The sequence below is a fragment of the Musca autumnalis genome, unplaced genomic scaffold (genome assembly GCF_047663935.1).
Source record: "Musca autumnalis isolate F117 unplaced genomic scaffold, ASM4766393v1 scaffold_5, whole genome shotgun sequence".
NCBI lineage: Eukaryota > Metazoa > Arthropoda > Insecta > Diptera > Muscidae > Musca > Musca autumnalis.
In genome coordinates this window covers 18,105,699-18,130,883 of record NW_027412088.1, presented here as the reverse complement: position 1 = coordinate 18,130,883, position 25,185 = coordinate 18,105,699, and the positions used below count along the sequence as shown (strand labels likewise).

At 36.6% G+C, this 25,185-nt stretch overlaps 1 protein-coding gene across 1 annotated transcript in view; it reads left to right on the top strand.

Annotated features, from left to right (window-relative positions):
• The window catches only part of nemy (cytochrome b561 family member no extended memory), a 133,269-nt gene that overhangs the window by 8,158 nt on the left and 99,926 nt on the right, over positions 1–25,185 (top strand). Inside the window, exon 2 of the mRNA XM_073956784.1 lies at positions 24,920–25,123. Coding sequence (XP_073812885.1) covers positions 25,008–25,123 — 116 coding nt within the window. The 5' untranslated portion in view covers positions 24,920–25,007. The remainder of the gene's footprint in view (positions 1–24,919; positions 25,124–25,185) is intronic.

Below are 25,185 nucleotides of genomic sequence, written 5' to 3'. Positions count from 1 at the left end.
TCAGATCATGGTCCTTAAAAAGAGGGGTTCGTTTTTGTTTTCTTTCGTTTTTTCATAGTAGGCTGCTTTTTCTATGGGAGGGTTACTAACCCAACGCCCAAACCCAAGTTTTTAACGTTCTTATGGGTGAACGCGCGGCACATGTTAGCTGACTACATTTAACGGGTGTTAAAGGCAGTTCCCCAGGTGACACCACGGGGAGATCAGTGTCCACTGGAGATGAAAGAGGGCCAAGGTAAATCCTGGGCTTTGCCATGTCAAAGCCATCATAAAGGGTTCTTCTAAAATAAATGACCTTATAAAGGGGGTTTCTATAAACATTTGTTAAAGGTGTCTTTTATAAATAGAAAACCCTCTTTAGGGGTCTTCTGTTATTAGAAAGCCCTCCGAAAATGGTCTAGAAGACCACTACTATACATTAAAGTCATACTTAAGGGGTTTTCTATAATTAGACAACTTCCTAAAGGGGTCAAACAGAAGACCTCATAAATGGATGTTCTACAAATAGAAGACCTCCTTAAGATGTTTTTTATAAATAGGAAACCTACTAAAGGGGTCTTCCATAATTAGAAAACCATCCGAAAGGGGTCTTCCATAAATAGAAAACATCCTAAAGGTGTTTTCCTCAAACAGAAGACCTCATAAAAAAGTCTTCTCTAATTAGAAAACCTGCTAAAGGGGTCTTCTATAAATGGAAGAACCTTTAAAAATAGAAAACCTCCTAAAGGGGTCTTCTATAATTAGAAAGCCTGTTAAAAGGGGTCCTCTTTAATTGGAAGTTTTCCTCAAGAGATCTTCCATAAATAGAAGTCCTCCTAACGGTGTCTAATAAGAAAACCTACTAAAGGGGTCTTCTATAATTGGAAACCTCCCTAAAAGTGTCTTCCTCAAATATAAGACCTCCTAAAGGGGTCTTCTTCAAATTGAAGACCTCACAAATAGGTCTTCTATAATTAGAAAACCTGCTAAAGGGGTCTTCTATAAATGTAAGACCCCCAAAATAGAAAAGCTCCTAAAGGGGTCTGCTATAAAAAGAAAGCCTGTTAAAAGGGGTCCTCTATAATTTGAAGACTTCCTCAAGGGATCTTCCATAAATAGAAGTCCTCCTAACGGTGTCTAATAAGAAAACCTCCTAAAGGGGTCTTCTATAATTAGAAACCTCCCTAAAAGTGTCTTCCTCAATTATAAGACCTCCTAAAGGGGTCTTCTTCAAATTGAAGACCTCAAAAATAGGTCTTCTATAATTAGAAAACCTGCTAAAGGGGTCTTCTATAAATGGAAGACCCCCAAAATAGAAAACCTCCTAAAGGGGTCTTCTATAATTAGAAAGCCTCTTAAAAGAGGCCTCTATAATTGGAAGACTTCCTCAAGGGATCTTCCATAAATAGAAGTCCTCCTAACGTTGTCTGCTGTAATAAGAAAACCTCCTACAGGGGTCTTCTATAATTAGAAACCTCCCTAAAAGTGTCTTCCTCAAATATAAGACCTCCTAAAGGGGTCTTCTTCAAATTGAAGACCTCACAATTAGGTCTTCTATAATTAGAAAACCTCCTAAAGGGGTCTTCCTCTAATAGAATAGCTCAAAAAGACCTCCTGAAGTGGTATTTTATAAGTAGAAAACCTAATTAATGGTTCTTCTGCAAATAGAGGACTTCCAAAAGGTCCTCCTCCTTAAACGGAAGAAATTGTAAAGGGACCTTCCTCAAACAGAAGACATCATAAGCGGGTCTTCAAAAGCAGAAGACCTTCTATAGTCCCTCTAAGGAGTCTTTCTAGACTCCCTCAGTCTGTCAAAATTGATTTTGTGCAAAGTGCCAAGAGGCACGATTTATCTTGAACTACTTTGATGGCCTTTTAAAAATTAAAGTGTGCGGAACACAAGCGAATCACAGGCAAATCAATATCATATTTCATCATGGAAACGTTACTTCCTCTCATTTGTGCCATTGGAACCACCACACGAATCTCTGCATCCATTCATTACATTGTTTTTTCAATAGAAATTCCAAATGATTTTTCAGAATTGCATTTGGGTTTCCTTTGGCAATTCATTCGAAAAGTCTCAAATGGCAATTGTTGGGGCTGCGTAAAGAAAATCCCGCCAATACAAATAATTTGTCGTCAAAATTAGTTCACTGGAATTGTGTGGACGTGTCCGTCCACATAATGATTCGGTATAAATAAGTATGTTTGTAGGTAATATCACTTTCCTGCATTATGCTACTCTGCTTGTTCTGCTTCTTCTTCTTCGTGGCCGTTAATTACTTTTCTGCTGACAGGGACATTTTCAGTGGTCAAAGAAGTTTCATCGAAGTGTGTGTGTGTGCGTCTTTTGCAAAAAAAATTGCTGCATATTAAAAACCGAAAAAGAGGGGAAAAAAAGAATTGCCACAACACCAACTCTATGGACATAACAACAACAACAACAATTTGCAGCTTTAATAAATGAAAATATTGCCATTGTCACAATGCAGTGGTTGCTACTCTTCTCGCCATTCAATGCCTGACTGGATGAGGTCAATAAACGAAAATACAACAACATTACCGACCAGCATTATTGTAGGTGACAGTTGTTGTTGTCATTGTCGTATTCTTCTATTACTATGTTGCTGTACATATTCTCTGGACTGGATGAATCGAAGAGAACGTTAACGCTGCGAACTCCTTGACTGGCACATGCCATAGGAAAAAAAACATCCACACACATCTCCCTGACAAACTTAGAAGTGAATGGAATTTTTAATTATAATTAAAGGTATTCTTGACTCCTATTACCACCAGACAACTTAGCATACCTTTACCGCTAAATATTTCACAGAAAACAAAAACAACAATACCAGTAGTAAAACTTATTTGAATAGAAGAAATAAACAGGTGGATATGTATATTGGGATGTATTGAATATAGTTATGGAGGTTAACAATCCCTTTAGGAGGTTTTCTATTGATAAAATACTCCATTGGGGTGATCCTAACTTTTATTAAGAAAAAAAACACAGAAAATTCTAATTGAATGGGAAATGTTTATTATTATTTTAAATAACATTCCTTGGCATTTATTTTTTACGTTTATGCTTATCAAATGTTGGCTGCGTCTACGTCTTAGACGGTCTGTCCGTAGAGTCCAGTTTTCGCTGAATCGTTCGAACATTTCGACTGGTAACTGACGAATCACACGCGTGATTTTTTGGCCCAAGGTCTGAATTAAAGCGGTTTTGTCCGCAAATACTTTAAACTTTACATATCCTCATAGGAAAAAGTCTAACGGTGTGATATCACACGATCTTGGTGGCCAATCGATCGTCCCAAAAACCTGAAATTGTCTGTTCATACAAGTATTCTTTTAATAAACCCATTGATTGATGTCATGTGGAGAAGAATCGTTGTCTTGTTGCAACCAAAATGTAGTCGATATCACAAGCTTCATCTTCAAGCATAGAATAGGCGGTTTTCATGGTAGTCCTTGAAGGTTAAGTTCTCACCGATATAATTTTTGAAGAAATGTGGGCTGATGGTTCTACTAGCGGACAACCCCCACGAAACTGTTGTGTTTTCTGGATGAGGGGACATCTCTTGAATCTCCTTAGGTTGCTCTTAATTCAAATGTGGCTACTTTCCTTGTTTACATAACCATTAAGGCAGTAATGGGCCTCATCGCTGAACAAAATTTGGCTCGAAACACATTCCTCAAAGTGAATTTTCGTAATAAAGTTTAACGATTTGTAAACATTGTTCAATCGTAAGTCTTTCCACGATAAAATGCCAAATAATACTAAACAAAAATAGCATGATACCATGACACGACTCACACGTGATCAGTCAAAAACAGGCCATTTAAAAAAGTACCTATAATTGGATCACCCTTTATTTGTAAAATACCCCTTTATGAAATCTTCTACAGAATACCCCATTATTAGGTATTTTATTTATAAAATACCCCTTTAGTAGTTCTCCTATTTGTAGAAGACCACTTTACTTACTTACTTAGCTCATCATCGCTCATTCTTATTATATGGCATAGCCAACGCAATCGTTGCATCTCAATACGTTTAACTATATTGATGTCGTTGTATAGCAGATACAGCTCGTGGTTCATGCGACGTCGATATTCACCGTCAACGCAGATTGGTCTGTAGATCTTTCGAAGAATTTTTGCCTCTCGAATAACCTTTTCCAGCAGGATGTTGAAGAGATCACACGAGAGACTGTCTCCTTGCCTGAAACCTCTTTTGGTACAAAACTCTTCGGAGAGGTTCTTTCCTGTTTTAACTGAGGATCTCGTGTCAGTTAAAGTCATTTTACAAAGCCGAATGAGCTTTGCGGGGATACCAAATTCAGACATGGCCTGGAATACCTTTGAACGTAATGGGCTGTCGAAAGCTGCTTTATAACACAATGCAACACTGAAAATGCAAACAACTTCTAGCATGCATTTTTTGAAAGTACATATTTAGACTACAAAAACCCTAGTAGGGTTTTGTCGTGTCAGATCCAGTTCGGATTTTATGGCCTCATCTAAACTGGGCTAAATCTATACTTTTTTGCATTTATCAGACCTTTATCTCAGAAACGAATAGGAATTTGGCCTTGCTGTCTTTAGCAATATTGTAGCCATAAACTAGTAGAATTTTTCTTTTGAAAAAAACACATAAGAAAAACTCCATCTAGGACATCAAAATCTATAAAATATAGAAAATTTTACTTAATTGCTGAAATTCTGGTCAGAATCGCCTAAACTATTGGGAGTTGAACCAAGTTACCTTTTGCAAAAATCTTTCAAATAAAGTTCTAAAATGCTTACTTCATGTTGTTTCAGCGGTATTTTGCATCATATCTTTTTCAACACGTATTTCAAACATTGTTCACACCAACAGTTTATTCTCGCATTTCGGATTTCACTACATTATTGACATTTTTATTAAATCGTCGTTGAAAAATGTACTGAGAACAACGGGATAGAGGCATTTACAACAATGGCATGTTCTGAAGAGTTGTGTACGAGGGCGGTTCGGAAACTTCTTTGCCTATCAATGAAAGAGAATAGTTAGTTTTTCAAAAATATTTTTATTTTTCAATATAATCTCCTGAAACTTCAATACACTTAGTCCAACGCTTTTCTAGCAATTCTATCCCTTGATTAAAATAGTTTTCCTCAAGGTCTTCAAAATAGTGGTTTACAACTGTAATTGCATCTTCATTTGAGGTAAAACGCTTGCCAGCAAAAATTTTTTTTAGATTTCGGAACAAGTAAAAGTCACTGGGAGCTAAATCAGGAGAATAAGGTGGGTGGTCAAGCAACTCGTACTTTAATTCGTTGATTTTAGACATTGTTAAAACACTCTTGTGCGCTGGTGCGTTGTCTTGATGAAAAATTATTTTTTTGTGTTGTAAGCCAGGACGTTTTTCTCGAATTTGTACATCTAATTGATCCAAAAGGTTGCAATAGTACTCTGAATTTATTGTTTTGCCCTTTTGCAGATAGTCAATCAATAAAATACCTTTGAAGCCCCAAAAAACCGTTGCCATAACCTTACCAGCCGATTGAATTGTTTTTGCCTTCTTTGGGACACTTCCTACAGCTTCAGTCCATTGTTTGGATTGTTCTTTTGTCTCTGGAGTATAGTGGTGGATCCATGTCTCATCAACAGTTATGAAACGACGCTTAAAATCGATTTTATTTCGTTTAAAACGATCCAAACAAGCTTGAGAAATGTTCATTCTTATGCGTTTTTGATCGACTGTTAACAAATGCGGCACCCATCTTGCTGAAAGCTTTTTCATCTGTAGTTCTTCATGCAAAATTAAATGGACTCGATCATTTGAGATGCCCATGATATTAGCAATTTCACGCACTTTTATTCGTCGATCATTTAATACCATATCATGCACTTTGGCTACAATTTCTGTTGTTGTTGCTGTTTTTGGACGACCACTACGTGGTTCATCTTCAATGCTTGTACGACCACGTTTAAATTCAGCAACCCAATTTTTTACTGTTGCATATGAAGGAGCACTTTCACCTAACACATTCACCATATCATTATGAATGTTATGTAAATACTTAATGGCAGCACGCATTTCTAATTTTTCCATTGTAAAAAAATTGCGGATGCGTCTTTTTTGAACACCTGTTTCTATATGAAGGAGTTGCCAGATCGAAACAACATTTAACATGTGTTCATAACAGAGATGGAAGTTTCCAAAACACTTAACTTTTTTCTGTTTATACCGCGCTTTTTGTGCTAGGCTAAGAAGTTTCCGAACTGCCCTCGTAATTCCAAATGTTAGGATTCCAGCTCTATCCGTTGATCCAAATCCAATTTGTACCAAATTTAGTACCAAATAATATTTTCATACACATAAGTACGAATTTCCAAAACAACCTGCATACATTTATTCTACACTCCAGAAACAATATTATTTCCAACTTTCTGGTTTCCAGCTTTATCCGTTCACCCAAATCCAAATTTTACCAAATTTGGCACCATTTAGTACCTTTCGTACACATAAGTACGAATTTCCTAAACTATCTCAATCCTTCACTCCAACAGTAATCATAGTTCCAGATGTTAGGATTCCAGCTCTATCCGTTTACCCAAATCCGAATTGTACCATATTTAGTATTTTTCGTACACATAAGTAAAAATTTTCAAAACTCCCTCCATATCTCAACCCCCTTCTCTAACAGTAATCACAATTCCAAATTTCAAGTTTCCAGCTCTATCCATTCACCGAAAAACCAAATTGTACTAAATTTAGTGCCATTTAGTATTTTCCGTACACGTACATACATGTCCAAAACTATCTTCATATCTCAACCCTACTCTCTAACAGAAATCTTAATTCCAAATTTCAAGATTCACCCAAATCCAAATTGTACCAAATTTAGTAACATTTAGTACTTTTCGTACACACATTTCCATACCAACTTTCTTATATCGACACTACTTCCCAACATTGATTTCCATACCAAATTCCATGATTCTAGCTATATCCGTTCAAAATATACAATTGGTACTAAATTTTGTAAATTTTAGTACTTTTCTTTGGTACATCTTTCTAGCTCTCCATCAGTTACGCTTATTCCAAATTTCAGAATTCTAGCTCTTACCGTTTGCCTAATACAAAGAGTACTATATTTAGTACCTTTTAGTACTTTTCGTACACTTCTAGGTCGAATTTCCAAAAACCCAGCCTTATCTCACCCCTACACACCAACAGCAACCTCCACCCAAAATTTCAACTTTCTAGCTTCAGCGGATTCGTCTGGGCGCTAATGACTCAGTCAGTCAATCAGTGAATTCCTCACCTCACTGCTATTTTATATATATAGAAGACCCCATTAGGAGGTTTTTTTATTTATAAAGTACCCGTTTAGGACTTCTTCTTTTTGTAGAAGACGCCTTTATGATGCCTTATATTTGAGGAAAACCCCTTTATGATGTCTTATATATGGGGAAGATCCCTTTATGAAGTCTTTTATTTATAGAAGACCCCTTTAAAAGGCATTTCATTCATAAAAGACCCATTTAGGAGTTGTTCTATTTGAGGAAGACCACTTTAGGAGGTTTTCTTTTCTAGAAGAACCCTTTAGGAGGTGTTCCAGTTATGAAAGACCCTTTAGGAGGGTTTCTAATTACAAAATACCTTTTTAGGAGGGCTTCTATTTGTAGTATACCCTTTTAGAAGGTCTTCTATTTGTTGAAAACCCCTTTTTATAAAATACCCCTTTAGGAAGACCTTCTTTGGAGGTCTTCTATTTGTAGCTGTATTTGTAGAAGATCCCTTTAGAAGGGTTTCTAATTATTGAAAACCCCTTTAGCATCCCAGCTAACATTTTTTCCTGAAAAAATATCGGATTCTGATGCCGAAAGTTGTATGGACGTGGCAAGAAATTCTGGAAAAACTCGGAGAAAAGTTCAGATTTTCTGAAAAAATCGGAAACAATTCTGACGCTGACGCCACGTGTCGTACTGTACAGAACAAACCCCACTCAGAGACAATTTTCTTTCAATGTGCTATTTATGGAAGATTCTAATTTCAAACTTTCTAATGATTTTGGCTGTTGTTATCATTTTATGATTAACAGTAGAACAATATGCAGAAGTATACTTGTACACAGGGATGCCAATTTGGTGGTTTTCCCGCTACTTGTGGTGATTTTTGACGAACAAAAACCACTATTTAAGCAGGAATGTCAACTGTTTTAAGGTAAAAATCGATACAGACCTATAGTGCGTATGTGGCTGTAGCGATTTTTACATCGGAACAGTTGGCATCCCTGCTTCTACATATATGTATGTTGAAGCTATCAACACTAGCTTGAATTATTATATGTAGCATTTATATTAAAAAAATTTTAAAATTGTATATGCGAATTTTATGACCAGTCATTTTGTTCTTCGACATCAAACGAAAAAAAAATTCCCTTAGAAAATCCATTAGAAATCGGAACGAATTCGGAATGACGATTCTTAAGATTCTTTAGAAAATGTGCAGAGATTCTTAAAATAAACTAGAAATAACTAGAAAATCGGTCAAATTTCTAGGAAAATATTAGAGAAATCGGCCACAATTCTAAAAAATATTCAGAAAAAATCTGATATCAGAGCCCTCGGAAAAAATTGTTAGCTGGGATGTTTTATAATTATAGAAGACCTCTTTAGTGGTTCTTCTATTTGTAGAAGATCCTTTATGAGGTTTTCTAGTTATAGAAGATCTTTTAAGAGGTCTTGCATTTGTAGATGACCATTTTAGGAGGTTCTCTAATTATAGAAGATCCCTTTAGGAGTTTTTTTTAATTATAGAAAAACTTTTTCGGAGGTCTTCTATATGTAAAAAACCCCTTTAGGAGGTGTTGTATTTGTAGAAGACCCTTTTAGAATGTTTTATGAGGTATTTTACTTGAAGAGGCCACTTTATGAGGTCTTCTGTTTATAGAAGACCCCTTTAGGAGGTTTTTTTTTTATTATGGAAGACTCTTAAGGAAGTTTTATAATTATAGAAGGCCTTTTTAGGAGGTCTTCTATTTGTAGAAAAATCCTTTAGGAGGTTTTCTAATTATAGAGGACCCCTTTTGGGAAGTTTTATAATTATAGAAGACGTTTTTATGAGTTTTTCTATTTTTAGAAACCCCCATTATGGAGTCTTTTATTTGAGGAAGACCCCTTTATGAGGGATTCTGTTTGAGGAACACCCTTTTAGGTGGTCTTCTTTTTGTAGAAGTCCCCTCTAGAAAGTTTTCTAATTTCATAAAAGACCCCTTTATGTGGACTACTATTTGAGGAAGACCCCTTTAGGAGGTTTTCTTGTTATTGAAGACCGCGTTAGAGGGCTTTTTATTTATAGACGACCGTTTATGTGGGGTTATATTTTAGGAAGAGCTTTGAGGTCGTCTACTGGGAGAAGACGACCTGAGAGGTCATAAACTAGGGAGAAGATGACCTTAGTGGTCGTCTACTAACGAATATCTATTTGAGTGGTCATCTACTAAGGAGTAGAAGATGATCGTAGAGGTCATCTACGAAGAAGTAGACTGCCTTAATGGTTGTCTAATAAAAAGTAGATGACCTTAATAGCAATCTACTGAGAAGTAGATGACCTTAGTGGTCATCTATTAAGAATTGTATGAGGTTTGTGGCCTTCCTTTAGCTTGACCTTAGTGATCATATACTAGGAAGTAGATGACCATATTGGAAGGCCAACAGAGGGTCATGGTTTTATATGCATTCGTTTTTTATCTCGGCCAAAGGATACTACGTTTCCTGTAATCGTTGTAATTACCATCATCATCGTATATTTTATGTGTTTCATTCATGGCGAGGTTGTGGAAGGCACGCCTCTTTAATGCTGCAATTAAATCGTAAAATCTAATTCTTGGCGAGAAGACAATGTATTTTGCACATTGACACTCACGCGCACACACACACACTCACTTACACATACACATGTATTACACATAGGCAAATATTTATGTGTATTCGTCATGTAATTAAACTTTATTTTCATACCAATTTCTAATACAACTGAAAAACAAAAAATCTAAAATAAAACAAGTAAGAAAAGTCTATAGTCGGACAGTGCCGACCATGGGATACCCTATACCACTATCCCTGGACAATCGCTCTCCACGGAACTTCTTTTCAATTATTGTGAAAATTTAATTATCAAATATCAGAGATGTAATGTATAATACTTATGATCAAAACCAAAAAGTGATCTAGCATGACAAAGACATTTTTGTGGCAGGAAAGGAAAATTTAGTTCACACAAACTAAAATGTAATGAAACCCACTTATGTAGTACTACTACTTCCGTTGTTTAACCGCTACGTTATTGAAATTTTTACCAATTTCACACAAAAGTTTCAGTCCATTTAGCCCGCTAAGTATTACCTGATCTTCACGTTGGTTTGTACGCTTCTTCATCATAAACTCAAACTTTGTTTAAAATTTTGGGGGTTAGTATTTTGACCTACAGAGCCGCTACAAAATTGGTTAAAATTTTGTTTTGGTCCATTTCATCCCCTAAACATATCACGACCTTCACCAAAAACTAATCATTTCTATTCTGGCCCGAACCCAACCTCCTTAAAAAATTTGTTACAATTGGTCCACAGTTGCGGCCTTAAGCTTGTTTACAATTTTTAATGGACGGACACACATCGCTAAATCGCTTTATCTCGTCGAGATATGAATTTCGGCATAACAAATAAGGGGTCTAGGACGAATATTTCGTGGTGTTACATAAACTTTTGGAGAGACAATATGTAGCATGGTATAAAAATTGGTTCTCTACACAGAACCCATTATATATTAGGCAGTAGGCCCGTTATCTAGCTAACACTTTATTGCTACTTTTCGAAATATATATGTCCTCAAGGAATTAAAATATCGTACAAAAATAAAATTTTTATATTTTTCATACAAAAGTAATGGTCCATTTCACCCGCTAAAGAATATCAGATCATCATTCAAAATTGTAGGCATCTTTTTCGACCTATACTCTTACCCGGTGCAAAATTTCGTGACTATTGATGTATAATTGCGACTTCTAGCGAGTTTATTATTACACTACAAACAAATAACGGGATATATTAGGCTGTAACTCTGTTATCTGATCATGCACACCAACATAATTGGCATCAATTGAAAGGTCAAGCGTTCCACTTTCAAGTATATCTCACTTGTCCGGAATGTCACTTCCAGGAATTAAGATATAAGCTGTAGATTACATTTTTTCACACAAAAGTTTTGGTCCATTTAACCCTCTAAATATTATCCGATCGCCATCTCAAATTGCAAGCTTCTCCTTTGTGATATACTCTTACCTCATATAAAATTACGCGTTGATCGGACTATTATTGAGACCTACAGAGCCGCTACAAAATCGGATAAATATTATGTTTTTGGTCCATTTCACCCGCTAAATATTTCACGATCATCACCAATAAGAATAGGGATCTATTCTGACCTGAACCTGACCTCCATACAAAATTTCGTGACGGTCGGTCCATAATTGCGGCCTGGAGCGTGTTTACAATTTATAATGGACAGACGGACGGACGGACGGACGGACGGACTGACGGACGGACACACATCTCAAAATCGCTTTATCTCGTCGAGATATGAAGAATGGTATACCACATTGGGGGTCTCCGACGAATATTTCGCGGTGTTACATGAATTTTTACCAAAACAAACTTATAATACCCTTTTCCACATTGTGGTATAGGGTATAAATATTGGCAATTGACACGCAAACGAAGACACCGATAACAACAAGTCACTACAACAACAACATCAACAATGAAATCAAAAGAAGACCAAAATCGCAAATATTCAATCTTCTGTCAACCATGGCGCTAATGTACTTGAAAGAGCAAGTGGAGCCAAACAAACCGCGATAGACGGACTTGGAACTTGGTCTGTCTTTTGTGGGCAAATGCAACAAAAATTGGGGTATGTTTTTCTTCTTGTTGTTTGCCTTCAAGTACGTACATATGTATTTTTTTGTATGTATGTAAGTACATTATATTCCACACATTATGTAAGTGGTGCGTGCAATTGTTTGGTTGTGGAATAGTTTCTGGTTTTTTGTTTTTGGCAATAAACCGACGAACTAAACTGAACTGAAGGCAAGCAGGCCAACCTTAGCCAAATAGGAAACATGAATTGTCAATAAATTGCAAGTTTTATTTTTGCTGGGATACTTTTGGAACCAATGAAATCAAACGTTTTATGTTGGTGTAAACATTTATTTCAATGACCCATGTGAGGACCTAATTTCAGATTTTGGCAAAAACATGGTTTAGGGAAGGTAAAATTAAGTTACTAATGGTACCACATTAAAAAATATACCTAATAGCACATTAATGGAGATTGCTTCCAACACTTCATTGTGGCTTAAGATAGCCAACTGAATTAAGATCTTAAGTACTTATCAAATGAAATCAGGCCACATTCATTTCCTGTTTCCATGTCAACATGTTCTCTATAACCTACCTTAATCAAACCGAATATTCTACGCCTTCACTTTATTCAAAATCACTTCAAATTTACATGAACTTAAATTGCGTAAAAAAACTTTTACATCTAAAATTAGAATTATCTCCAGTCTAACCACTTAACACTAATGCAGCGGTAAGAAAAAAGGCAGATAAAATTGCTCCCAAAAATGGTATTCTTTCTATCCAACCATTCAGCCATGTCAATTATTTTAAAGGACTGACATAGAATGGAACATTTTCAAAGACAGACACAGATACACATCCCACATAGATGTGTGTGCAAAAAAAAAACGAGAACGAATCAAGGAAATATGGAGCCAAAAACCGCATTTCACATAAAGCGCATCAGATGAAAGATGAATGTACTTATGGATTATAATGAATGTACATACATAAATACATATGTACATATATATGTAAGTATGTATTAATGTGAGTGAGTGCGTCGTGTGGTTTGGTGTACTTAAATAATTATGTAATGGCAGGAGTATTTGATATATGTATGTATGTAGGTGCATATTTGAAACGAGTTTTACAGTTACAGAAATTCGGATAAATTTGTTAGAAGGGAAAACTGTATATGGCACAGGACAAGTTAGGAATATGATTAAAACAAAGGTTGGTTATACAATCTGCTTTGTTTTTTTCTTGTTTATTCACACGAATTGGACATATGTAAAAAAGTGACAGCAGGTATGTATCCAGCCAGAGACATAAAGAAACGAAGCAAACCGAATTATTTCAGCAGTGCGATTCTCTAACCTCATTTTTTGAGTTATCGACAAAAATCGTTAAAATTTAAATGCTTATAATTTCGGTAATTAACGATATTATTCGGTAATTTAGCGACCAATAAAAAGTAGTTCTAAAGTTCTACACGCAGAAAAATATAAGTTAGAAATATGTTTGGATCTAAACAAATATTTGTTTGGGAATGATTGCAAACAAAAATATGTTTGTATCCAAACATTGTTTGTGTCCAAACAATTATATGTTTGCAATATTTTGTAACAACATATTTTTAATGTTAGAACATATTTTTGATGGGTGGAGAAAAGATTTTTGCCAAAGAGGGTAACAACAGCGCTCTCGCGGCTGCAGAATGCCGGATTATAATAAAGAGCTGTGTGTATGGTGTAACAGGAGACGCAGAAGCTTTGGCGGTGTTTATGCGGTAATATACGCGTGTTTTGTGCTTTGTTGTTGTTAACCAACGTAGCAAGCGAAGAGGAAAAGAAAAAAATGGTATTAATTATGTTATTCTTTTTTTCTTCAGTCTTTTAAATACAATCGTTGAGTAAAGACGGTAAAGTGAGTGATAAATCTGTGAAGATGGGCCATATAGCTCCACTCCTTCAGGTACCTCCCCCACAAATGTTCAAAAATTGTCGCAAAACTTTTGCGCACGATAACTCTCGAAGGGAATAACCGATTTGGTCCATACTTTGCACATCGTGTGATTTCTACCAAACTTAGATGAGGTTCCAATATGGACTCAATCGGTCTACTCCTTCGGGTACCTCCCGCACAAAATTTCGGAAAAGTTCAGTTTAGGACCTGGTCTCGAATCGCTTTGATTTTTGTTTACACAAGTTGTATTCGCTGTTCTCTATACGACGCTGTAAGTTTCATTAGGGGCAAGTCCATACTTCCTGAGAAAATAGCCTGAAAGTCACAAAAAACCCTATGACACCGTGTGTAGTGGTTGGAGCGCAAGATAACTCTTGAACGGATCTGCCGATTCGGTCCAAAATTTGGCTTTAGTAATATTTTGTCCAAACTTAGTTCAAGTTCAAAGATGGATTATATAGGACCACTCCTTCCGGTACCACCCCCACAAAAGTTCGAAAATGTTCGGAAAGTTTGTGCGTACGATAACTCTTGAAGGGAGAAACCGATTTGGTCCATACTTTGCACATTATGAAATTTCTACCAGACTTATATAAGGTTCCAATAAGGACTCAATCGGTAAACTCCTTCGAGTAACAAAATTTCACACAAAATTTCGGAAAAGTTCAGTTTAGGACCTGCTCTCGAATCGCCTTGGTTTTTGTTGTAACATCTTGTATTCACGAAGGTACAAGTTTCCTCAGGGGCAAGTCCATACTTCCTGAGAATATAGCCTGAAAGGTACAAAAAAGCCCTATGACACCGTGTGTAGTGGTTGGAGCGCAAGATAACCCTCGACCGTATCTGCCAATTCAGTCCAAAATGTGACGTTCGTAATATTTTGTGCAAACTTAGTTTAAGTTTGAAAATAAGCCCTACCGGTCCACTCCTTCAGGTACCTCCCCCACAAAAGTTCAAAAATGTTCGGAAAAATTTTTCGCACTATAACTCTTGATGGGTGTGACCGATTTGGTCCATACTTTACACATTCTCATAATATCTACCAGATACAGATCAGGTTCGAATATGAACTATATTTGTCCACTCCATCCCGTACCTCCCACACAAAATTTTGGATAAGTTCACTTTAAGACCTGCTATTGAATCACTTTGATTTTTGTTGAAGCAACTTACATTCGCTGCCTCAATTACGATGGTAAAAGTTGTTTCAGGGGCAAGTCCATACTTCTTGAGAAAACAGCCCGAAGGGTGTAAAAACCCCCTATGGCACCCCCATGGTCTATGTCGGTTCATTCCTTTAAGTACGTTTTCAGCAAAATTTTTGAACTTTAACCCTAATCAACATTTTTGCCGGTTCATACGAGACCAAAATTTTGAAACCCCCTAAATACATAAGTTTTTTTGTGAAAAAAATTTGCACAGGCTGAGGGTATATCTCTGTCGGCAAAGCCGACTGATACTTTTTTACTTGTTTTCTTTTTAAAAGTGTGACTTTTTATAAACAATTTCATTCTTTGGGATTTTTATGTACCTATGTGTCTGTTGTTGCTTTTGTGTTTGATATTTCTATGCCTTTCAATAAACCACCACGATTTATAAATGTGTGTATATGTTAGAGATAGCCAGTGAGCGCATACTGAGAGCCAGTGAGCATGCATTTCAATGTGTTTTACATTGAAATTTACGCTCCCTTGCTCTCAGTAAGCTCCCACTGGTGCATGTGTATGTTTTTTTTTTTGGGGGCTTTTGGGTTTGTATTTATATACTAGCCGACCCGGTCCGCGTTGACGACCCTTGAAGCAGTTTTATGTTATTTTAAGAAAGTATTAACGAAATCGGTCCAGCCGTCCTCAACTGACGCCATTACCAACGAACGACATTTGATTTTTATTTATATAGATATAGAATTTTTAAAGAAATAGGGTATAGGAGATGGACCCCGTCCCTTCCGAAATTCAACAACATTTTTAGCCTATTTTAACGGGGCCATCCCTGTACATTCCCTGGCAATTTCAGGAAAATCGGTACAGTATTTTTTGTAGAAATGAGAAAAATTTAAAAAAGTGGGCATAAAAGTGGGCGTGGCCAAATTTCTTTTCAAATAAAAACCCAATTCGTGTTATGGATCACATTTTACAGAAAGAATTGTCGAAATCGATCCAGCCGTTCTCAACTGATGCCATTACCAACGAACGACATTTGATTTTTATTTATATAGATAAACAAATATTTGTTTGTACCCAAACATAAATTTGTTTGCAGAACTCAAACATATGTTATGTTTGGGACTGATTGCAAACAAATATATGTTTGCTGCGAAATACATATCGCTCATTTACACACATTTCAAAAAATCGAGTTTCGAGAAAAACGCGTTTTAAGTTGACGATTGAAATTTGACTTCCCAACTTAAAAAGATTATTGCACAAAAACTAAAATAACTGCATTGACCATATTTCGTAAACAGCTTGCCAGATATCACTGCTAAATTTCTGTGCAAGATCATGCATGATTTGAAGTGTTTTAGTGCTTCATAAACTGAAAAAACTTTTTTGTTGTATAATGGCAAACTCGTAGTAAATGAGCTGTAAGTCGTAGAGTTTTAGAGATATCAACATGAAAATTTGACAGAAGATAAAATAGAAGTCTCATAAAACGCATTTTTTTGAGTTATGCCACTCTTTGAGTAAATGAGCGATATATTTGGGACATATGTTAGAGAGGTCTTTTTTCCTCCGTGTATTTATTTATTTATGTTAAAAACAAGTAAAAAAGTATCAGTCGGCTTTGCCGACAGAGGTATACCCTCAGCATGTGTATATTGAAACAATTTTTTCCCAAAATACGTATGTATTTAGGGGGTTTTAAAAAATTTGGGCGTTTGAACCGACAAAAATGTTGATTAGGATTAAAGATCAAAAGTTTTGCGGAGGAGATACTAAAAAGAATGGATCGATATTGACCGTTATGGAAGTGGATCTCCAGCCACAACATATGGTGTCATAGGGGGTTTTTACACTCTTCGGGCTGTTTGCTCAAGAAGTATGGACTTGCCCCTAAAAAAACTTTTAATATCGTAATTGAGGCAGCGAATGCAAGTTGCTTCAACAAAAATCAAAGTGATTCGATATTAGGTCTTAAAGTGAACTTATCCGGAAATTTTGTGTGGGAGGTACCGGATGGGGTGGACAAATATAGTCCATATTTGAACCTGATCTATATCTGGTAGATATATTAGGATGTGTAAAGTATAGACCAATTCGACCACTCCCTTCAAGAGTTACCGTACGAACAATTTTTCCGAACATTTTTGAACTTTTGTGGGGCAGGTACCTGAAGGAGTGGACCGATATGGCTTATCTTCAAACTTAAACTATGTTTGGACAAAATATTACTAAGGCCATATTTTGGACCGAATCGGCAGATCCGTTCGAGAGTTATCTTGCGCTCCAACCACCTCACACGGTGTCATAGTGGTTTTTCTGCAACTTTCATGCTATTTTCTCAGGAAGTATGGACTTGCCCCTGATGAAACTTGTACCGTCGTATGTAGGGCAGTGAATACAAGTTGCTAAAACAAAAATCAAAGCGATTCGAGAGATGGCCCTAAACTGAACTTTTCCGAAATTTTGTGTGGGAGGTACCCGAAGGAGTGGACCTATTGAGACCATATTGGAACCTCATATTACTCTGGTAGGAAATTTACGCTATACAAAGTATTGTCCAAATCGGTCACTCCCTTCAAGAGTTATCGTGCGCACAAACTTTCCGAACATTTTCGAACTTTTGTGGGGGAGGTATCGGAAGGAGTGGACCGATGTAGCTCATCTTCGAACTTAAACTAAGTTTGGGCAAAATATTACGAAAGCCAAAATTTGAACCAAATCGGTTCATCCGTTCGAGAGTTATCGTGCGCTCCAGCCAGCAGGACAGACAGACAGACGGACAGACAGACGGACGGACATGGCTAGATCGACTCCAAATTGTCTGAAACACATTTCGTCCAAACATACTTGGGGTCTAAAACCATTATTTCGATGAGGCACATTTTCATCGTATCAAAGTGTATATACCCTCCTTAGCCTAAAGGCTGAGGGTATAATAAAACTATTTGAGCTTTAGTTTTATTTCTAACATAAATGAAAACAAGTAAGAAAAGTCTATAGTCGGACGGAGCCGACCATGGGATACCCTATACTACTATCCCTGGAGAATCGCTCTCCACGGAACTTCTTTTCAATGATTGTGAAAATTTAATTATCAAATATCAGAGATGTAATGTATAATGCTTATGACCAAATCCAAAAAGTTGTCTAGCATGACAAAGACATTTTTGTAGCAGGAAAGGAAAATTTAGTTCACACAAACTAAAATGTAATGAAACCCACTTATGTAGTACGACTACTTCCGTTGTTTAACCGCTACGTTATTGAAATTTTTACCAATTTCACACAAAAGTTTCAGTCCATTTAACCCGCTAAAAGTATTATCTGATCTTCACGTTGGTTTGTACGCTTCTTCTTCATCATAAACTCAAACTTAGTTTAAAATTTTGCGGGTTATTATTTTGACCTACAGAGCCGCTACAAAATTGGTTAAAATTTTGTTTTTGGTCCATTTCATTCCCTGAACATTTCACGATCATCAGCAAAAATTAATCATTTCAGATCTGGCCCGAACCCAACCTCCTTAAAAAATTCGTTACAATCGGTCCATTATTGCGGCCTTAAGCTTGTTTACAATTTTGAATGGACGGACACACATCGCTAAATCGCTTTATCTCGTTGAGATATGAATTTCGGCATACCAAAAAAGGGGACTAAGACCAATATTTCGTGGTGTTACATAAATTTTTAGAGAGGCAATAAGTAGCATGGTTTAAAAATGTGGTTCTCTACAAAAACAACAAAAAAAAAACATTGTTCCACAACATTCCATGCGGGACAAGAGAGACTTCTCTCATATCAATGAGTTCACCCCGATTCATATTTAGCTCAATGATATGGGACCTACTGTTTATCGCCGAGTCCGAACGGCGTGTCTTAAGACACCACTTATGGAGAAGATTTTCAAGGCTGAAGTACTCAGGAAATGTCGCCAACATTACTGAGGGGTATTTTGCCACCGTTGAAAAAATGTTTGATGTTGCCTGGCCCGGGGAATCGAACCCCCGACCTTCTGCGTGCAAGGCGGGCGTGCATACCATTGCACCACGGTGGTTCTCTACACAGAACCTATTATATATTAGGCCCAGGTCAGGCAATGTGCGCTTGCTGAGAGCAAGAGAGCGAAAACTTCAATGTAAAATGCATTGAAATGTATGCTCACTTGCTCTCAGCAAGCGCACATTGCCTGACCTGGTATTAGGCAGTAGGCCCGTTATCTAGCATACACTTTATTGCAATTTACATCAGAGGAAAGGTCAGAAGTTTTTTTCCCATATGTAGGCTACTTTGCGAAACATATATGTCCTCAAGGAATTAAATTATCGACCAAAAATAAAATTTTTATATTTTTCATACAAAAGTAATGGTCCATTTCACCCGCTAAAGAATATCAGATCATCATTCAAAATTGTAGGCATCTTTTTCGAACTATTCTCTTACCCGGTGCAAAATTTCGTGACTATTGATGTATAATTGCGACTTCTAGCGAGTTTATTATTACACTACAAACAAATAACGGAATATATTAGGCTGTAACTCTGTTATCTGATCATGCACACCAACATAATTGACATCAATTGAAAGGTCAATCGTTCCACTTTCAAGTATATCTCACTTGTCCGGAATATCACTTCCAGGAATTAAGATATAAGCTGTATATTAAAAATGTTCACAATTTTCACACAAAAGTTTTGGTCGATTTAACCCTCTAAATATTATCCGATCGCCATCTCAAATTGCAAGCTTCTCCTTTGTGATATACTCTTACCTTATTTAAAATTACACGTTGATCGGACTATTATTGAGACCTACAGAGCCGCTAGAAAATTGGATAAATATTATGTTTTTGGTCCATTTCACCCGCTAAATATTTCACGATCATCACCAATAAGAATAAGGATCTATTCTGATCTGAACCCGATCGAACCCGAAAAATCGAATAAAATCAACACTTACAGTTTATTTATTTGTATATACATATTAATTATTAATATTCTTTATTAGATGCAAAATTAAATTTAAATTTAATTCATATTGTTTTAACTAACCCACATAACCTTCAAAAAGAGGACTGCTTTCTATTTAATGGCTTTTTAATTTCAAATCACCCTGTTTAAGTTCTTTCACACATTTAAAACTCCTTTTTTTCTATTCTACTCGTAATATAAAAATGCCGGAAAAAGATTCTCTTCTGCTATTCATTCATCTACTTTTGCTTGAAACTAAACATTCACAACGTTTACACCAAAATTCTACAATGAATGAATGAACAGAAGAACTTTTGCCGTAATTTAATTCATGAATTCAAAACTGTCTATGGCAGGTCAGTTATGTGCATGTGTGTGAGGGGGTGTGGGAGTGAACATATGTTGCTTTATAGGGGCTATAGTGTTTTGAATATTTCGCATGGTTTATTGGAATCGGTATGAATTTCTCATATTAGAGAAGTACTACTTCAAGTGGAACCAATTTGTATTTTTTGGAAAATAAAGGACGTGGGATCAATTATGTTAGTCTGAGATGTTATCCCATTGGTTGGGTATTGTGAAAACAAATAACAACACTGATCGTATTTAACATGTAGGGGATTAGGTTCCCTATCCTGACACGAAAATCGAATGTATTGGGGTAGTAGTGAGGTGAGCAATTGGCGAGGTAGATTTGCTTAACGTATACATCCCTCCGATGAATTGCAGTACTCCAGGTTATAGGCCCAATATTAGCCCGCTTTTGGAAAGTCATAACCGACTGGTTTTAGGGAACTTTAATACTCATCATGAGCTGTGGCTTTCAGTCCTCCGAAATGATCAGCGATATACCCCCTGATTTCATCAGCTCTGGAGCCAATTGGCCTATTTTCAGAGAGTTCACCGTTTCAGAGATCTGCCCAATCGTTGTGATGTTCGGGTACCGAAGAGAATTTTCCAAGTTACCGTCATTGCTGCAACCACTTGCTGCTGCAACCGCTTGCTAAATTTCGCACCAGATGCGGCGGGATTAGCAAATGAGCGTCATGAGCTTCGCCTACCCAACCCCAGAGTCAGGGAGCAGACACTGGAAATTAACAGGTTGGTCGGTGAGCATAAGCCGAACAAATGGCTAAATTTTCTGAAGAGTTGCAACATTGGAACCAGAATAAGTGAATTGTGGGCAACAATTACGTCACTCTCGAACCCTGGCAAGAAGGAAGATTGGACCTCAGTCACGATTGATGACGTTACAATGACTGATCCGAATAGCTGCGAAAGATATTTTAATCGAAAGTTTGTCTAGCACCCCGGGAGTGACATGGCGGAGAAAAGTGTATTACATAGCATTAGATCTCTTCTAGCCAAGGAGGAACCATCATAATCTACAATGGACGATGATGCGAATGCCATCAGGAACGCTATATCATCCAACGTTGTTTGAGGACACGGACAGACTACCCTACGGCCGAGTTTGAAACGTTGGCCTACCTTGTAGATGGTAACATATGTAGTGTCAAGGTGCTCAAGTCCTAATCGGCAGTACTTGGTGTGTAGTCAATAAAATCTTGTAGACCACAAATAAAGCGGTAGGTCGGTTTGTGGTAAGCTATGCGAACATACATAAGTGCAACGCAATGGAACAATAGTTAAATATATCAGAATGCCGCATCAGTTTTATATCTGCATGAGGCGACGAAGATTCCTTCCTGTACAGCAACAGTTACAGTAGTTGCTCGTATGTTGCCGTTTGAATCATCCTAATCGCTTTATGGCGGATAGGACTCCCACACCTAGGCATGTCAGGAGGAACCTTCATGATCTAGAAAGAGAGGTCCAATGTTCTAGAGCAGAGATGAATGACACCGTGCAGTTACGCCCAATACACTGCATCATTTCAACTGCCCTGCCAAACCTACTCAACTAAGTTCTGTAACTTTGTGGACATGGAGATAGATCTAGAGGCGTATTAAGCTAATGATCATACAATCATATTATATGATGTTGCAATAACAACAACAACAACGAGACATACATATTCACTACATCCTTCTACATATTCGGGTACACCCCACACAAAATTTTCAATTTTTTCGAAAACCCGCAGCTTCCGAATCTTTCCGAAATTGTTACAACATACTCTTTTACGAACTATCGTTCTGATCTCTTTGATTTCGGATTCCAAAGCAATTATTTTACCCTCAGCAATTAGGCTAAAGAGGGCATATACACTTTCATACGGCCAACATGTGCCTCATCGAAATAATGGTTTTAGACCATTAGACGAAATCCGTATCAGACAATTTGCAGTCGATTTAGCCATGTCTGTCCGTCTGGCTGGAGCGCACGACAACTCTCGAACGGATCAACCGATTCAAAATTTGGCCCCTGTAATATTTTGTCCAAACTTAGTTCAAAGAAGGGCTATATCGGTCCGCTTCTATGGATATCTCCAACACAAAAGTTCCGCTTTTTTCAAAATGGTGCGCACGATAGTTTTTAATTTGCGTAACCGATTTGGTCCATACATTGCACATGGTAGTGCATGGTCCACTCCTTCTGGTACTGTACAAATAAATTGTACATATTTTTAGGTTAGTTTTAGGCACTGGAAAAAAATCAGACAACTAAAAATAAATATTCTAATTATAAATTTCCCAGTGCTATAAAATACCATATGAGTCATAAGATAAAGTCCACACACGGAGATGGCACATTAAGGTGTAGGGACAAACAACCCTCAGGGTGCTCTGTTAAACTGAGTGGCTAAGATTAAGCTAGGTTAGATTAGTTTATGTAGATCTTAAGTAAAATATTTTAAAATAAAATCAGAATCGAAGTAGCATTCGAACCGTTAGGTTGGTGTCTTTTCCTTTCTCAACAGGTACCTCCCATACAAATTTTCCAAAAAGTTCAGTTTAAGGCCAGATCTCGAATGGGTTTCATTTTTCTTGCAACACGTTGTTCTTGGGGCCACTATTAAGAAGATACAAGGTTTTTCAGGGGCAGGCCCCTACTACCTGAGAAATTGTCCCGAAAGCTGAAAAAACCTCTACGGCCACCATGTGTAGCGGCTGGTGCTCACGACAACTTTTGAGCGGGATATTGTGTTGGTCCAAAGTTTGAAAATCGTAATATTTCTGCGAATTTTAGATAAAGTTGGAGGATCACGATTTTGGTCCAAACCGACTTGATCCAAACTTAGTTTAAGTTCGAAAATATGGCCCATTTTCGGTTCACTCTTTAGAGCACCTCTTTCACAAATGTTAAGAATATTTTAATTAATTTCTCGTTAGAGTTGAGCTGAATGATCGAAGATTTTTTAAAAGTGAAAGGGAAAGCCGAAGATTCGAACCCACACAACCATCATATTATATGACCGGTTTCGCTGTTAGTTAGGCAGCTCATTTGACATATAGGCTGTGAAGTGGCTTCTCTTGCAATACTTCGAAACTCATACATATACTGAAGATATTGTAATACTGTAACTGCATTATTGTAATAAAGAGACTAAGCTTTGCCATCGAGCTTTAGTTTTTCAAATGCAATGTGTTTTTGCAGTGATGAGCTTTTTCCATTCAACCTGCATTTTTAGCTTTATAGCGCCGTCTTCGGAAGTTATGATTTTGGCTTTGAACGTTAACAAGACGTGATAACATTTTTCATGTGTTTTCGAGGCCAATGGTCGATTTATTTGTTTTAAAATTTTGCCTGTTGGGGCGAAGATAATTTTAATATTTATTTTAATTAATTTCTCGTTAGATTTGAGGGTATATCCCTGTCGGCAAAATCCACTGCTACTAGTGATATAGGTTCTCAGATAATCTACAATAATCATGGAATCAGCGAAACCCCTTCATTTTTAATCAGTATATTTCCTAGATGTCAGGTCTGTAGTGTAGTTGAGTTATCGACAAAAATCGGTAACACTAAAACGCAAAATTATGAATGAAAAGTTCAAATAAAATTTGACAACACTGTTGCTATCGATACACTGATTGTTTGCAATCAGTCCCAAACATATCATATGTTTGGGTCCTGCAAACAAATGTATGTTTGGGTGCAAATAAATACAAACCCAAAAGCCACAAAAAAAACAAACACATGCTCCAGGGAGGCGCTTTCTGAGAGCACGGGAGCGTAAATTTCAATGTAAAAACATTGAAATGGATGCTCACTTGCTCTCAGTAAGCGCTCACTGGCTATCTCTACACATATACACACATTTATAAATGGTGGTGGTTTATTGAAAGGCATAGAAATACCAAACACAAAAGCAACAACAGACACATAGGTACATAAAAATTCCAAACAATGAAATTATTTATAAAAAGTCACACTTTTAAAAAGAAAAAAATATAGAAACATCGTTGAACGCTTCTTCTTAGTTGTGAAATAAAACACATTTTCCTCAAAGTTGAAATCATCAACGGGAAATCGGCATCTGGAATCAAATGATTATATAATGTAATAAATAGGTACATCCATATTTCAAATATACATATGTATGTATGTATATGAAAAATGTATTGATGTAATTACCAATATTAAATGCGTTTTCTTCCTTTTCCAATAAAATATTTCCATTTGCCTTTTTGATTCAACTATAAAATTATTATTTAATTTACTAAAAAGCACCATTACTAAAAGAAAACAAAAAACACAGATTTATTCACTCATTTTACCGCCTTTACTCAATGATTGTATTTACAAAACTGAAGACAAAAGTACAACATTTGTTATTTTCTTTCTTTGTTTGGATAAAAACATATATCTAACATATATTTTTCTGCACGTAAATAAATAAAAATAAATAAACTTTTTTATTCACTTATATGACTCTTTGATTTTAAAAATTCACTTTTGTATCACCCTGTTGTATTCAACTTCAACTATAAATAAAATTTAATTTTCCCATTTTATTTCCAGGCTTTTTTGTTCTATTTTAGGTAGAATTTCGTTGCTGTTCTTATTTCGCATCAGTCATTAAATTAGCGCCAAAATTGGGTGCCTTCGAATGGATACGAATTCAGTGAGTCCATTGCCAGATGCCCCTTTAGCCATGATGGAAAATGAGAAAACACCACCGGGAACACCTTCAGCCATGGATATGCCACCGCCACCAGATGAAAAGTGAGTAACAAAAACAAAGACAACTAAAGCGAAAAAACACAATAGACATTTTTGGCATCCCA